Raw genomic sequence first — 19,082 nt, 5'->3', positions numbered from 1 at the left:
TTGTTGTCCTATGTAGTGAATTGAGTACCCAGTAGTTAAATTACTGTTATGAGTCGCAACTAGAATGGAAGGATAAAAGAAGGGGAAGAAAAATCTGAAACTCCTATTCGATCAAATAGTATATATGCCATCATATCAAGAGTAAGGTAGTAGGTTGGCCATGGCACTAGCCACCTGTTGAGATACTACCACTGGAGAGTTATGGGGTCTTTTGATTGGCCAGACAGTTCTACATTGGATCCTTCTCTCTGGTTACGGTTCATTTTCCCTTTGCCTACACACACACACACAACCACACCGAATAGTCTGGCCTATTCTTTACACATTCTCCTCTGTCCTAATACACCGGACATCACTGAGATTACCAAACAATTTTTCTTACTTCACTGTAATTGTTCAGTGGCAACTTTTCTCTTTGTAAGGGCAGAAGAGAGACTTTAGCTATGGTGAGCAGCTCTTCTAGGAGAAGGACACTCTTAAATCAAAACAGTGCCATAGCCTCTGTACCATGGTCTTCCACTGTCTTTTGGGTTAGAGTTCTCTTGCTTGAGGGTACACTTGGGCACACTGTTCTATCTTATTTCTCTTACTCTTTTTTTTTGTTAAAGTTTTTATAGTTTATATAGGAGGTATTTATTTTAATTTTGTTGCTCTTAAAATATTTTCTTTTTCTTTGTTTCCTTTCCTCACTGAGCTATTTTCCCTGTTGGAGCCCCTGGGCTGATAGCATCCTGCTTTTCCAACTAGGGTTGTAGCTTAGCAAATAATAATAATAATAATAATAATAATAATAATGATAATAATAATAATAATAATAGCGTCAACGAGATAAATAACCACATGCCAACTGGGTAAAACCATTCATAGTATATTCTTTATTACGATAAATTGTTAAATAGGGCCAAAATGAAAATACCCGTAGTCATAGGGAGCTCTTAGAATTTTAAGGCACTAGTAGAGAAGCAAAACTGCAAACATATGTTATAAAACAGAACCGGGAGATTGAAAAAGGAATTTTATGTTTTAAAATGAAAAAAAGGAAACGAGTCCCATTAGCTGGAGTAAGCCTTTTCACTCATCTTTTAAATGAAACAGGATTTTGATTAAACTTTTTTTTATGCACTAAAGAAATATGGAATAAAGCGATGATTTGAGCTATAATACGCCGTAATATGATTGCTTGCCATGATAGCTGTTCGTGTGCCTCATAATTCCGGTAATGAAAAGATTCAGGCTTGTACGATTAGTCGTAAATCTGAATACGTGTTTCACTCTCCTTTCTCCGTGTTGCTCTCATTTTATCAGTTTTAAGATACATTCTAGACTATTATTACTTCCTAAGCTACAACCCTAGTTGAAAAGTAGGATGCTATAAGCCCAGTGGACCCAACAGGGAAAATAGCCCAGTGAGGAAAGGAAACAAGGAAAAACAAAATATCTTAAGAACAGGAACAATATTAAAATAAATATTTCCAATATCAACCATTAAAACTTCAACAAAACAAGAGAAAGAGAAACTAGATAGAACAGTGTGCCCGAGTGTACCCTCAAGCAAGAGAACTCTACCCCAAGACAGTGGAAGACCATGGTACAGAGGCTATGGCACAAGGAAATAAGGCAGAAATTGAGGAAATCCTAGATAAAACAATCAGTCATTTATGTAGCACATTTGTCTAAAAAAAAATCTTGAAAAAATTTATTACAATGGGAAATGAAATGTTCGATTACAAGCAAAAGGGGAATTCATTAACAATTGAATGTCAAGGATTTTAATTTGATCCAAAGTACTTTTATGACCCTGCAAAATATAACTATTCTCATGGTTAGCTTGGTGAATAGATTCTGTAATATCTTCTGCATGTTATACATGTGAAGATTTTTATTTGTTAGTCTGCAATATCTTTTCATCCTCCATTTTTCATATTTCGCTCGAATCAGACAGGCTAGTTATTGATTAGTTATTGCTAAATACTTAACTTTCCACTTCATATAAGTTTTTGCGATGCAAATAAGCCAAAACTTTTAAAATTCTGAAGCTTCATTGTTCTTCTGCGAAGCAAAAAAAAAAAAAAAAAAATTATTAGAAAACTGAGGGTTAAAAAATTCTTTACTTACGCCTAATTCAAAGGTATATTGGTTCGAGTAAAAACGGCAGAACTTTGAAAATACCAAACTATTTACTGGAATTGGGCCACGTCTAAAAAAAAAAAAAAAATCTTTTTCAGATGACCCTACAGTTTTACCACAGTTGCAGTGTCTTATTTCTCTATTAAATCTCCTTGCATAATATTAAATTGCATTACTTAACTCAATGATTCTAACTTGCCATTCAATTTTAACTTGGTTTAGAATATAACCTTTTAATTCTTCTTTACTTTAACGTAAATTATCAGTACCCTATTCCCATGTTAGAATTCTCATATTCAAAGTAAATTAATTGTTTTTCCATTTAATATTTGCTTACGGACTGCCAACGCAAGAGCATAAGGCAAGGTAATCTTAAAGTAAGTAGTAATTCTATTAGAAAAAAAAAAAACTATCAAAACGACGATTTTCCACCTATAGTTGTAAGTTTTATGACATGTGAGAACCTACCAGAGGTCGAACTTTTATTCTTACTCAATTTTGCTGGCTTATGTTTACACCAACTGTGTAGCACAAATACCATATTTCAAATTTTATGTTATTGTCGTTATGATTATTCATTGTAGTAGCATTATTTTATAATACTGTCTTATAACGGCAATAATTTACCATATCTTCCTGGTTTTCGTTATTAGTACTGGCCATGGGTATTTCTTTCATGGTTTCTGCTTTCTTTGAGGATGGGGACTACTCTTCTCTTCGCCTGTTTATTTTATTTTATTTTTTCTGCTTTTACATAGATGAAATATGTATATATATATATATATATATGTATATATATATATATATATATATATATATATGTGTGTGTGTGTGTGTGTGTGTATATATATATATATTATATCTATATCTATATCTATCTATCTATCTTTATATATATATATATATATATATATATGTATATATATATATATATATATATATATATATATATATATATATATATATATATATATATATATATATTTGATCCACGTCTTATCCACTCTGATCTGCTTTAAATACTTGCTCACATCCTTACCTGGGAAAGTTTGGCGTCTCCCACGTGGACCATGAGGGGGAATTCGGGCATCCAAACCGTAAAGGATGCTGCACCCGCTCTCTCTCCGTACCTGGCAATGACCGTAGCGTTGTGGCTTCCCCGGACTTCAGATCCGTCTAAGTACACCGATGTACATGATGTGGAGACCTGAATTTGGGTAGAATAGTCATGTTATCTTCATTTCTTGCACAAAATATTATTATATGTTGTAACGACTTCGTTATAGATTTATGTTTCTTTAAGTCAATAGCAAACCGTAACTATCTCGTATAATTTTTTTTCCTGAATGTTATTTGTGGTGATCATCGCATTAAAGTTTTGTATTTTTACCGTCATACTTAGAAATAGGACTTTTGGCAGCATTGTAAGTTGTAATAAAATTGCTTAATTACATAAAAAATATTATAATACATGGTCAGTGAACTTATTAATGTTAAAGAACAGGAGAGTATTTTGAAAAATAGCCCTCACTAAAAGGTGAGTTTCCTGATATAAATGTTATGAAGGTAAAGATAATTGTATTGTATGTTCAAACGTACAAAATGCAAAGAAGCTTTTGAAGTAATTAGGATTACAGGGATAGTTAATTAGGCGATGGCTACTGTGCCTAACGGTGGCGAGCATTCTTTAATTTATACTTTTACTCAAATACTACATTATTATTTTATGCTTTTTTCCCGAAAAATATTTGTATCTATATATGAAATTTTTATGGGAAATTGCTATTTAGAATATCAGACCAAGCTTCAAGATTTTATCACCATTTACATTTTTTTTTCCAATGTCTACGATAATTGTTCTAGAATATATTCGTTAGAACAATATAGAATATTATTATTGACTTCATCCGTCGAAGTAATCATTATGGGTATTTTGACAAAGGACCACATCAGTAAAGCTTAATATAAATCCTTGCTTTGATGTATTCATTATTTATTTCTCTTGCCTGATGAATCAAGGTATTACACTACAGAAGTCTGAATTAGATTTACTAATGAAATTCATTATGTGATTCCTGTACTAGGTTGATAAGGTCAATGTTGTATCTGCTATCAGTTTTAACTATAAAATGCTTCAATATTGTTATTACAATTGTCAAGTTGGGTAAGTAAATAAGGCTAACATCAAAATTAATTCAATAACCACAATTCTGTCATTGTGAAATAGTAAAATGGCATTTTATTTGTTAGGCCCTTAAAAGAATACATGATTAATTTTATAATTGAAATGTTCGTTGTAGTAACTCTGTAACCTTTATTGAAATATAAAAACTAGGTTATTAAAATCTTAATAAATTCATAGAAAAATAATTTAATTTGTGTTCGGTGTGATTTTATCGTTCTTGGTGTGACAGGTTGATTATAGTACAAAACTAGTCTATTACTAACCTGGTTACTTAGTTATTAATCAATACGCGCATCATACACACACACACGCGCGCGCACGCATTACATAAAAAGATATCAGCCTGTAGGTACCTACATTATCCCATATTTTAATATTAAAACTAAGGAATTATTGTTAGCTCTCTTAGCATGGATTTAATTATGGGGATTAGACTGAATTATGTATTAGTGAATCTTTGCCGATGGCTAAGTGACATTAATATGTTTAAATCAAGGGAGGAAGAATTTAAAAGTATAATCTCCGAATAAATAATACACAGTCCAAAAATTCTTTCTAATTAGATTAATAGATTTCCAATGAAATTATAAAACATAAACATAAAAAAAAATTAATATATGTTATCAAAATCCAGGGAAAGTATGACTTTATAATTTAGTATAGTATATGAAGCCCCTTATGAAATAGGTCGTCTGAAATCATAATTACGAACCTTAAGTGCTGCTTCGTCTGTGCAGTTGCAAGAAGACTGGAGGGTGACGTCTGCTACCTTTCCAGCTTGAGACACGATTAACACTTTCATTGCTCTGGACACTTGTCTTCCAGTTAGAACAGCCGTGTTAACAACCCACCAACTCTGTTGAAACAGGAAATATTATATCAGGCACTTTTCTGAATAACTTTGGAGCATCATGAGTTTGTATATATATATATATATATATATATATATATATATATATATATATATATATATATATATATATATATATATGTATGTGTGTGTGTGTGTATATATATATATTTATATATATAAATGTATGTACAGTATATATATATATATATATATATATATATATATATATATATATAAATATACTGTATACTTATATGTATATATGTATATATGTATATATATATATATATATATGTATATATATATACATGTGTATTTATATATAGATATGATATATATATACACACAAATCATGTGTTTTGGGGTTAATTTTAAAAGGAGTCCCTTCTAGGAGTTGTGAGTCCCGAACGCAGTCTTTTTAAAGAGGGAATCTTACACAGTGTATTTTACAAAAGATCGAATATCGAATGGATTACTTTTTTTCAGATTGATTAATTTGAAAGTCTTTTTTAACGAAGAAATAAACGAAGCCTTTTAAGAATGATTGATTTCAAGAGAAGCGCAATTCTTTATTGTTTTTTGTGAATACACATAAAAAATTAGATCCGATATTGTAAGAATGGTATGAGAATAAATAAATGTGTATGAGATCGTTAATGAAAAGAAGATAAGGAAAGCAATAGCATTTTGGTGATTGATATTTGTAGCATATTTGTTATAACTTGAATATGATTAAATGATAACAGAATTCGAAGAAAGGTTAGAATGAACAACAAAAACATAAGGTTTACGTTAGTCAAGAATAAAATTCGCATATGGTTGACTCGAGTTAATATGTAACTAATTAAGCTTATTGATTAATGGGTTAAATATCAGAGAAAAGACCCCGGAAATATTGAAAACTAACAAGAAAATAAGCTTCTAGAGAGATGGAGTAAACCAAAACAGTCAGGATACTGTAAAATCGTTTGACCAACTCGAGTAAAATACACCTCAGGATTGTTTTTGGAGAATGAGGCTGACTTTGAGGGAGACAAGATAGAGTATTGCCATTTGGATTCCCAATGTGGAAGAGAGATGAGGATGAAAGGAATTAAACAAGACTCACCCTTTTGGAAAATTAAAGTCTAAATACAAAGAGTTATTTATGTCATTCATTCGGGAAATTCCAAGTGACTTATAACTGTGGCCTACCTAGAACAAGTCTTAAGAGAAAAATAAAAGAGCATTGGGAATATAACGAAGAGAAATAAAAGTGTGTAGACAAGGCATTGGAGAGAGCAGAGGAGTTAAAAATATTGCATTTAGGACAACAGCACGGAAATTAAGAGAGAGAGAGAGAGAGAGAGAGAGAGAGAGAGAGAGAGAGAGAGAGAGAGAGAGAGAGAGAGAGAGAGAGAGAGAGAGAAAGCAAACAAGGCTGTAATTTAGGCCAATGCTCGAGTGCATCCATTTTAATGACCAGACCAGTTAAACCCGCTGGTTCTCCTTCGGAAATTCACGAGGTGTAAGAAGCCCTTATATATATATATATATATATATATATATATATATATATATATATATATATATATATATATATATATAGTATAATTTTACATACATGTATATGTATATATGTATATATTTATTTATATATATATATATATATATATATATATATATATATATATATATATATATATATATATATATATATATATTGAGAGCTGTTCAAGTTTTTAATGATTATAAGTTCATCATTTTATCATGGCACATTCTTATGTTCAAGCATATAGAGACCAATAAGACTTCATAGAAGACGAGTCTAGAAGGAAGTTCTCTGGAATCAGCCATGCAAGAATCACAAGAGACTCAAAGAGTCGAGGGAGGGATCTTTATTAAGGAAGAAACTGTGCAGTGCCATCAGACTATAAGGAGTGCGAAGAAGTCAGACTGGATAAGGGAAAATTTGGCTACGGACCAAATTGCACGTCTAACTCGGAAGGTTGTCTGCCTGAACGTATGGCATAGTATAGAATACCATAGACGTGTGAAATTTACGGCTGAGAAAGCAAGAGAAATAAAGTAAAGTCAGATTGCACGTAGGCTCAAGACTACATAATATTGATAATCAGATGTAAAATCCAAAATAACTGTGACTAAGCAAATAGTAACAGTGAATGAAAAGATTTATTATTAATGATGTTAGTGGCGTGGTGTGATTACAGTAGTGCTGTCAGAAACATTACGGGTTTCAAGTTTCAGGAAAGATATTCAAAATGATGGAAACTTTATTAGAACAAAATGTTGTAACAAATTTGCTTAATGGGAGAAGTTTAGTATAGTACCGGTAAGCAATAGTTCGAAAGGGACAGAAGTAATGGGTTGGTTAACGTGCCAGTAGACAGTTTACTTGAAATGAACTGGTTTATACGAAATATGCTTATTATTCCTTTTTTGGTAGATTACATGGCATTAAGAAAGAATGAAAGAAATTTCCACTTTTCTATATGCTTTGTTTATAAATAAAATATTTCCTGAAATATGCTTATCCATGAACATGGCTCTTGCTTTGAAGAAATAAAATGAGATGAATACAAGAAACAACGAATATGGTTGTGGTCTAACAGTTCTAAAATAATTTTAATACCGGTTTTATATATAGGTGATTGTATAAACTTTTAATTGATGTGCTTGGGAATTTCATTATATTTTCCTAATTCCATATCAGTATTTATGATTATATACATTATGTAATCGGTTATTAGCGTTTGTAATGAAATTCTAAATTTCCTAGATGAACGTAATTTATTTATGTCTGTAAATGGTGTATCTTAGTAGAACAGTTAACCTACAAGTAACACAACCTAACTATCTTGCCTCGACTATCTCTTGCTGTGATTCCTTCCTCCTACCTTAGCAATGGGGAGAACAGCTTGAATGTCATCCTTCAGGATATTCAAACGTGTGGACATCCTTCGTGCGTCCGTATTGGAAAATGTTTCCCTGTGGTGAGCATCCATAATGTAACGCAGAGACCAAGTAATCCTGGCTTCCCCGGCATGGGCGTCTTCGGGTACTTCCAGAACCCATGACAACACTTCGTGCAACCTGCAAGACAAAATTTCAATCAGTTCCTCCCAATTTCATAATGGGTGTGATTGGAGAATTCCGATGAGGATTATAAAATAAGAGATTACATATAGATATGCTTTGTCTGTAACCATTGTAAGGGACCAGAAAACCTTCAACAACATATGTTCTTGTAGATTATGCGAAGATATTTAAAGCTGAAACTTGATCGACTCCTGTCTCAGGGTCGAATTCTTATTAAGAAGCGAAGATCAAAGTGTTAAACGTCAAGTAGAACTCTTAAAAGACAATTTTCATCGTTTCCGGTCCCCTGTGACGGAAGTAGTTGTGTTGTGGAACTGTTGCCACTAGATACACGAGGCAATATTGAGTTCAGTATGTTAATTTCTCTCTCTCTCTCTCTCTCTCTCTCTCTCTCTCTCTCTCTCTCTCTCTCTCTCTCTCTCTCTCTCTCTCTCTCTACCAAAGTTTAGGGGTAGGACTTTAATATCCAACGCAACCAAAACAAAATGTTTATGAACTTTACAGTTATTTTGTAGACAATGTATAGTATTAGAAGTAGTAGTTTTGTCTTGGTAAAGTTAGTTTTCTTATCTAGAAAAGAATGATTTAGGCTTCGTTTTAAAGATGTATCGAGACAATTTATCAAAAAAAAAGTTCAAAAGGACAAACCAAGAATAAAGTCAAAATTTAGTTGAAGTTAACCACTAAAGTTCCTTCAGGTTATTTACCATGGCATGAAAAATATTTGTAAAACATTAAGTACGATCAGTATATACTTTTTGAAGATATTTTCGCTATGCAAGAATATGACGCTTACTTTTTTCAGTGGCATATAGTCAAGTGTTATTTATACTAGCTATTATTGGATATTGAATCATAACGAAAAACATTAAAATGGTTTAAAGATTGTCGAAAACTGTCTCAGCAATGTATATTTTAGATTGACCTGTGCAAAGCTTGGGTTTCCATAATAGGATATTCATCTTGGTAATGATTTCACCAAGTGGTGATGATTTGTCACGTTGAGCCCGAACAAGCAACATTGAAATTAAAAGGCTTCGTTTGAAAGACAATTCGATGTTATCTTTAAAAAGAAGTTATACCTTGCCATTACAGAAAAATAAAATTAGCTTAATTGAAACAAAATGCAAATTTTCCACTCGATCTTTTTTTTATTCTTGATTCATACCCCGAATTGTAGATAATTCTTCTCAGCAGCTTACTTTTTTTCCTTTTATATTATTTGTAACTTAATTTTTTTTCTTTATTCTTTATCGAGGAGTTTTTTTTTAACATAAGTACTTCTAATTTTAAGAGAAGACCCACGAACGTCGTTACAAACTGAAGAGTTGTGTTTTTAAGGCAGGATTTTGCAGTTGACCTGTATGTATGTATGTATATATGTATGTATGTATGCACGCATGAGTCATGTCATCTGTCTTCCAACCATTAGCTAAGGCTAATATTTATAAAGCCTTACAATTTTATCATATTTTAGGAAAAAGAATCAAAACTTTTTAATGTATCATGTGTGTGAAGTGAAATTATATTATTTTTTTCTTTATGGATCAAAGGACAATGTCTAGCCTAGTTCATGCTGAGAGGTTAAAGGTCAAATAAGACATCCTGTCGCCGGAGGCTGAGATTGTGTTTTACAATATTATATTTTGATTCTTTTGAAATACAGCCTTAAGTCTTTTGTTGATCTGTATAAAGAGTAAAGACAGAACGAACTGTATTCTGTAAATTTATGTGAGACGAAAGTTTATACTAGCACCTGAACTGGGGAAGTTCTTTTTGCAATTGAATCAAAATAGAGTACTCACGAACTGATAAAACCACTTTATCCAGATGTTACACAGAATTTCTGTTTATTAGACTAAAATTTATCTCAACTTTGTCTCTGATATTTTATGTGATTAATACTTTTCACTGTTAAGAGATATATTAATAGAATGTGTTAATCGTGAATTAGTGAACAAAATACGTATGTTTATATTTATTAAGAGCTATGTGGGAAGACGAAATAATGCCTAAAGACTGTGAGTAGAGTCTAATGGTATATATATTCAAGCAGAAAGATAGTGTTATGGAATGTGATAACTACAGGGGAATTGAACTAACAGAGCATGGTTTGGCAGGTTTAAGAGGGTACTGAATGACATGTTGAAAGAGATTGTAAAGATTAAGAAACAGCAGTATGGATTCATGGGGCAGAGATGGACTGTGGAGGCCACCTTTACAGGGAAAGAGGCTAGAGGGAAACTGAAAGCTTTCTGTGCTTTTGTATATCTAGAGAAGGCTTGTAGCAAGAGAAATTATGTCTTGGTGCTTGAGGAAGAGGAAAGCCCCAGAGAAGATGGTTAGAATGGTTGAGATAATGTACAAAAGAGCAATGGCAATTTAAGGTATTACTAGTAGTTAGGGAAACAGAAACTATCGAAGTTTGTGTTGGATTACACCAGGGGTCAGCATTAAGGCCGTTTTTATTTGTCCTACCCACATTGTGTTAAGTAAAGAATAGTTGTGAGAGTTACTATTTGCAGATGATTTGGTGATTACCTCTGAAAATTAAGGAGACTTAACAAAGAAGGGTTGTGGAGTGGAAGGGACTTAGGAGAGGGATGGCTTCAGGATAATTGGGGATAAGACTGAGGTTATGGTGACCAGTAAGAAGGTAAGGACAGAATAGAGATACATGGAAGTAGAGGCTCAGTTAATAGAACTATATATATATATATATATATATATATATATATATATATATATATATATATGTATGTATGTATATATATGTATATATGTATGTATGTGTATATATATATATATATATATATATATATATATATATATATATACTGTATATATACATACATATATATATATATATATATATACATATGTATATATTACAGTATGTATATATATATATATGTATGTATGTATATATACATACAGTATGTATGTATATATTATATATATATATATATATATATATATATATATATATATATATATATATATATATATAGTATGTATATTATATATATATATTATATATAGATATATATAGATGTTATATATATATATATATATATATATATATATATATATATATAGTATATATATTATATATGTATACAGTATATATATATATATAAATATATATATATATATATACGTATATATATATATATATATATATATATATATATATATATATATATATATATATATATATGAATATATATGTTATTTATTGCTGTTATTATGTATGTAAAAACCACATCAAATGAAGCCGTTTCTAGTCCACTGCAGGACAAAGACCTCAGACATGTCACTTCATGTTTGAGGCTTGGCCAGTTTTCATCACCTCGCTGGCCAGTGCCGGTTGGTGTAGGTGGAAAATTTTCATCTGATCGCTCACAGAAAACCAACCTAGTATGGGTGGCTCTGAATAGTATTACCATACTGATCATGGCGATATGCAAACCCTTTCACCACATTAAGGTATCTCCATCTAGTCATATATATATATATATATATATATATATATATATATATATATATATATATATATATAAATTTCTACCTCATACTTGGGATCGAACGCTTGGTTGGTTTCGACCTGGCCTTTCATTAGAAGGGGCTAGCGTTCGATCCCAAGTATGAGGTAGAAATTTATTTCTATTTGAACACGATGTTGTGTTGATATTTATCCATATATATATATATATATTTGTATAAATATGTATAAATATCCTGTGTATATATATATGTAATATATATATATATATATATATATATATATATATATATATATATATATATGAATACATATATATCCTGTGTATATGAATATCTATATATGTGTATATATATATATATATATATATATATATATATATATATATATATGTATATATATATATATTTGTATAAATATGTATACATATCCTGTGTATATGTATATATATGTGTGTATATGTATATATATATATATATGTGTGTATATATATATATTATATATATATATATATATATATATATATATATATATATATATATATATGTATATATATAATAGCCAGGCCTTCTCCATAGTGAGGCTCAATACTACGCAGTACTCTAGAAGTTTTATTCCAGCTGATACCAAGTTGTGGAATGATCTTCCTAATCGGGTAGTTGAATCAGTAGAACTTCAAAAGTTCAAAGTTGGAGCAAATGCTTTTATGTTGACTAGGCGGACATGAGTCTTTTTATAGTTTATATATGCCATATATGTTTTTGACGTTAATAGTTTATATATGACATATCTGTTTTGACGTTGTTACTTTTTTTTGAATGATTTATTGTTAATTTGTTCTCATCATTTATTTATTTCCTTATTTCCTTTCCTCACTGGGCTATTTTTCCCTATTGGAGCCCCTGGGCTTATAGCATCTTGCTTTTCCAATTAGGGTTGTAGCTTGGCTAGTAATGATAATATATATATATATATATATATATATATATATATATATATATATATATACATATATACACACGCATACACATTATGGGCGTACGATTCCAAGTGAAACTTATCAAATTAAAAGTAATGTTATAGAAATAACTGAGAGAGCAAAACAAAGTGATATGTCTGGGAACTTTCTTAAAAGTAAAAAAGTAATTTTACACTTTATCCCCATGAAAATCGGGGTCTTCCTCTTCTCAAACCACCAGTTCAATGCACATTATTTTTTCAGTGTTGTAAGAATTGTCCTAGTAACAATGTTTCGCAGCACGGGGGATTCATCCTCAATTCTGCTGTGGTTTACTATGGACCTAGGCCCAGTTAAAGGAGATTATTTAATTTGATAAGGTGTTTTATATACATATACTGTATATATATATATATATATATATATATATATATATATATATATATATATATATATATATATATATATATATACACATACACATACTCACAAAGCTGGTCTAGTGTAGAGTAAATGCAATAGTTTATTCATGATTTTATTATTTCATTTGTGCATTGAAGAGATGATAGCCAGCCTGTAAAATGAGCTCCTCTTGAGTAGATTAAAAGATTTATATGTGGATTACGTAAAACCTTCATCGTTAACTTCATTGTACTCTTTATTCAAGATAGTATATGTAAATTTATGTTATTTTTAAGAATTTAACTTTTTATTTCGCGTAATTTTGTTGTGAAGTCTTGCGTAATCTATTTGAGAGTGCTATGGGATACATGCAAGATATGAGCAAGGGCTTAGGTAATGTTCTTTTATATTTTATGAGGTATTGCATCATGTTTGAGAGAGAGAATGCTCAGTAACATGTGCTTTTGGAAATTCTGTAGAATGTGCTTTAGAAATTTCGCGAAAGGCCTGGTGATAGGATGTCATCTTTTTTTTATTTCGTGGACAAAGGTTGGGCGGAGCTAACTGGGAGAGTTGTCTCCTGAGTGCGTTGGTGTGTATCTGAGAGTTGCCTGAAAACCCCCGATTTGCCTCTTGACATTTTTATTTAGTTGGAAACTCTGACACCCTTAGCCAAAGGCCCCCTAGCTTCCCAAATCTTTTGGAATCTTCTGGAAGTAGCTAGGATTCATGTATTATAAGGTGACACCAAGGTTAGAGACACAGACAGATAGAGATTACCAGTCTTAAGATTGTCATCTCCTCACCTCTCTCCATCTCGCACACAGCTCAGTGTATTGTTTTAAAAGTGTTCAGTACGTATAGTGTATCCTCTCCTAAGTGACTCTGTGCCCCAAAGCAAATCGTGTGTCGAAAAGATACGTAAAACAAAACGGTGATTTTGAATTCATTGTATTAGGGTGAGTGTTGGCGTTGTGTAAAGTTTTGTAAACGGCCCTGTAGGAAGGTTAGGTTTTGTATCTTGACCTGTTTATCTATTTTCATTAAGAATCAAACTTTAATATTGTATTATTCAGATTTAATCTCAAGCTTTTGTATAATTTACATTGCATTATTTATTTTGCCTTAGTCTAAGGTTTATTCAGATTTAAAAATTCAAGTCAAGTTCATATATAATTTTCAGATCGTAACATTTTTGTCTTAATCTAAGTTTTGTTCAGACTTAATTTTTTCGAGTGACTTATTTTGTTATTATGTAAATTCTTTCAAAGTGTTGTAATTTATAAAGAATATATTTATTTTTGTAAGAAGTGTATTATTCTGATCACCATTGTTTAGAATCAGATTCTGCTTGTATCCTGTTGAGAACCATGATAAGTTTTAAATAATACTTGAGAGTAATTACCCAGTTTAAGTTTGAGTGTTCTTAAGAGACCTTTGGATATTCAGTGTTTTATATATTGCTGGCTGGAAGTTATTTAACTCTCAGAATTCGTGTATTAATATTTTAGTGTAACAGTTTCAATGTAAAAGCAAACGAGGGAGTTTGGAATTCGAGAGGTTGATTAACTTGCCAGTCATAGTATATATAATATTATATGTTTGGTTCCCAGTCATGAGCCATAGTATATATTTTAAGTGCCCAGACCAGGGAGCCATAATCGTATATATATATGTATGTATGTATATATATATATATATATATATATATATATATATATATATATATATATATATATAATTTTGTTCATTTACGTATTCACTATAAGCGGTATGCTTTAGAAGGGTTTCTCTAGAAGGGTGTTATTTTATTTATTAGCGAGTGGTGTTTTGGATGGAATTATTGTTGATAAGAATTAGGTTGAAAGTATTTAACCGAGTAATAAAAATAACCTGCTTTATTTTTTGTAACATATGTTTGAAAATGCTTGGGATAACTTATTTAAAGTACTTAATTTAATGTTATAAATTGAATCATCTTTTAATGAATAGAGGAAGTTATTATACAAGCACATCCTTGATAGAAAAACAATGTTTTCATTTTGACGCATTTTCTAAATAAGTTTGCTATGTTGTAACAAACGGAAAGCTTTTATTACAAACTTTAATCAGTATTAATAATTAAGAACGGGCTAAAATACTTTGACTTAACAGATCACAACGAATCCTTTGTAAAAAAAATTTTCACTAAGAATAATGAAAAAACGCAAGAAGAAGAAAGCCAAAAGAGTTGGGAGTTTCTGTTATCCCAAGGCACCTATTTATCTATATCAGACGACACGGAGATTTATTACTGGTTAAGGATGCCCCCCCGAGTTGATGGATCCATTGACTAAACGAAAGATGCGAGGCGTGTGAAAACAAAAGCTCATGATAATTCATAGGTCCCATCTCCCATTTATAATAAAGAGCACGTGTCTGGCTATATATATATATATATATATATATATATATATATATATATATATATATATATATATATATATATATATATATATATATATATATATATATAATGTAATGTATGTGTTTTTTGTGTGTATCTTTCCGGCCACGCTCGATCTCTTTCTGCCCTTCGAGCAGTGGACGAAGCAGTAGTCATACCCTGTTGGGAGGGGTTACCCCGAGAGGTACACCCTGAAACCTCAATTGTTCACAAATTGCCGAAACTGCCTTGATGTAGTTAGTAAATGGAGATGGGGTAGAAGGGGTCTAATGTCAGTGTGCGTGCGTGCGTGCTTGTGTGTGCGCCTACCAATCTACTTAAATATAAATATTTTTACTGTTCGCGCGCACTAGTTTTTACAAAACCAATCAATAAAAAACTCGCAACTTCTTCTGGAATTAAGCTGCTGATGTTACGCCACATTGAATATGTAACGCCCAAAAGGACTAACTGTGATTCATTATATATGATAGTTGTCATGTCTAGGATAGATGAAATACGTTCATGTGAAAGCTGAGGCATTTAAAAGTTTTGTCTTTTACGTAAATATGTTCCTAACTTTTGATTTTATGTTTGGACAGCTTGTTACTGACGGTCTTTTTGAAATTTGACTTACCCATGCTTTTATGTATGCATATATACCTACATATACAGTAAATATGATTATATATCTTCTTTCTGAATGTAAACGATATATATATATATATATATATATATATATATATATATATATATATATATATATATAAACAAACAAACAACATGGAAATAGAAAATATTGAGTGAATCCTGATTACATTAGTCCAATTACATCTTCAAGAGGGTTGATTTATTGGAGAGATTTTTACATTATGTACATAAAGAATGTATAGAATACTGTATATATATATATATATATATATATATATATATATATATATATATATATATATATATATATATATATATATATATATATACATACATATATATTTATATATATGAATATATATACTATATAATAAATTTATATATATACATATATATTGATATATATATATATATAATATATATATATATATATATATATATATATATATACACATATATTTCTGTATATAAATTTTTGTATATATATATATATATATATATATATATATATATATATATATGTATATATATGTGTGTGTATGTATGTATGTATGTGGGTGTGTGTAGGGTAGTGAGGGTAAAAAAATACACACAAAACATTTTTAGAACAAAATATCAGGGAAAAAAATATGTGCCATCTGTTTTTGCGAGAACCCAACCCCACGGGTACCCTTGTGTGGGGGAGCTTATATCCCATTAGCCATGTGGGATGATTAAATGGGCACTGTACATTTCCAGGTATTTTGTACCTTTAAGCCTTCAGGTAGTTACCTACAATTTCTGTATATCCATATGCTTTAATTTTGAATAATCTTGCTTATCAGTGTTCATACCAAGACGTATACATGCAAATGTACTTATGAACATATACAGTACATGCATTTACATATATGCATACACACCCTTATACTTTACAAACTTGCACACATGTGTACATGCATGTATACATTTATGCTTATATGCACTTATATACTTATAGATAATCGCATATCAGCATATATTTTACAAAATATATATCTGTATACATAGATACATGCATACACAGTAAAAACTCACAAGTAATAATGTAATATGCATATCCATATGCAATTATACTATATATTTATGACGGTATAGATCAGAAAGATTAATGCCTCAGACACATACAATGTGTGGTACATAATTCTCAAGACATATTAGATGTCACTAAAGTTAGGTCTGCTTAAAGGAATTAAAATTTACGAAGCTTTCACACCTCTTTGCGTTTAAATGCATTGAGTTTATAAATTCCAAAACTCCCTAATAAAATTGTCCTCAATGAAATTTCTTTCTAATGAAAGGCACATGAGTTTTCGGAATTACAGTTGCCAGGTATTTTTTTTTCTACAAATGTTGTTATGGAAGTTTGTGCTCTCATCGTACTATATATACAGGTATTGTAAAAGTTTGTTTCGATAAATCAGTCTCCCTGAAGATGTCATGAAACGAAACTAGTCAGGATTCACTCTTACTTTCATTTTCCACGTGGTTTATTGCATTTCTGTATTGTGTTCCTGTGAGTTTCACACACATATATATATATATATATATATATATATATATATATATATATATATATATATGTGTGTGTGTGTGTGTGTATATATATATATATATGTGTGTGTGTATGTACATATATGTGTACATATATGCATATATATGTATATACTGTATATATATATATATATATATATATATATATATATATATATATATATATATATATATATATATATGTATACATGTATGTATATATATGTATATATTTATGTATGTAAATATATACACACACACATATATATATATATATATATATATATATATATATATATATATATATATATATATATATATATATAAATCCAATTGTTTATAGCAAACTGATATTGCTATATTTTTTCTTATGCCAGAAGATGAAATTTGAGGGCCCACAGTGAATAGTTTCTTGTTAATTTTCATGTTCTTACCTTATTTTTATCATCAGATTTTAAGTATTGTTTACATAAACATATCCGGTTTATTAAGTGAATTACATATCGAAACACCAAATGGTTGTAAATCAGTCTGACTCGATAAGTGTCATAGTTGTATAAACGAGTCGTTGATAAAAACAAAAACAAAAAAATCCGCTCCTTGCTGGCTGTCTTTATTTTTTCCTTGCTGTATCTTGATCTGCTTTCATATAATAAGAGTATCTAGTCTTTTCGATTAATTTCAGGCTTCATATAATAAGAGTATCTAGTCTCTTCGATTAATTTCAGGCGTCCTAATTGCTATTTCGTAAAGGATTTTTTAGATATACTTATTAAAAAAAAATTCGTCTCTAAATATAGACTTGGGTATTTGTGTTTCAAGAAAACAATCTTGAAATATGGGTGTTGCAATGCTTCCCACTTTGATATCAAATTCACTGGTAACATTAGAAAAGCTTTTATCAGGATATTTAAATATTTTTCGGAGACTTCCCTTGCGTAACCTTATTTTCCTTATAATTTTCATATTTTGGTGAATTCTGCATTTAGAATTTTTGGGATGTCAATTCTTGTTGTCTTTGTATGTATGGGAGATAATACACACGAATTGGTTTTGCCAATGTAACTTGAATGTCAATGCACCTGTGAAAGGTGATCATTAGATTTTCTTTGAGTGTTGCACCCATAGAATTTTTTATGATAATTAGTACATTTGAAAATATATGTAGTTTATATATCTCTACCCTAATGCTAGGATATTTTCATGAAGATTTTTGTAGTAAGTTAGGTAAAATTCCAGATAGATGACGAATGGAATATGATCAGCTTATCTAAAAAATATAATTCTTGTGTTAGTAATCCTTAGATATGTATTGCTTTTTGTAAT

General features: G+C 30.2%; 1 protein-coding gene across 1 annotated transcript in view; it reads right to left on the bottom strand.

Annotated features, from left to right (window-relative positions):
* The window catches only part of dtn (transmembrane protein 132C dtn), a 309,318-nt gene that overhangs the window by 32,020 nt on the left and 258,216 nt on the right, over window positions 1–19,082 (bottom strand). Inside the window, exons 4-6 of the mRNA XM_068363608.1 lie at window positions 8,063–8,258; window positions 5,025–5,168; window positions 3,167–3,334 (exon numbers count right to left, since the gene is read on the bottom strand). Coding sequence (XP_068219709.1) covers window positions 3,167–3,334; window positions 5,025–5,168; window positions 8,063–8,258 — 508 coding nt within the window. The remainder of the gene's footprint in view (window positions 1–3,166; window positions 3,335–5,024; window positions 5,169–8,062; window positions 8,259–19,082) is intronic.

Source organism: Palaemon carinicauda, chromosome 40, assembly GCF_036898095.1.
Source record: "Palaemon carinicauda isolate YSFRI2023 chromosome 40, ASM3689809v2, whole genome shotgun sequence".
NCBI lineage: Eukaryota > Metazoa > Arthropoda > Malacostraca > Decapoda > Palaemonidae > Palaemon > Palaemon carinicauda.
This window is presented reverse-complemented; position numbering and strand designations above follow the sequence as displayed.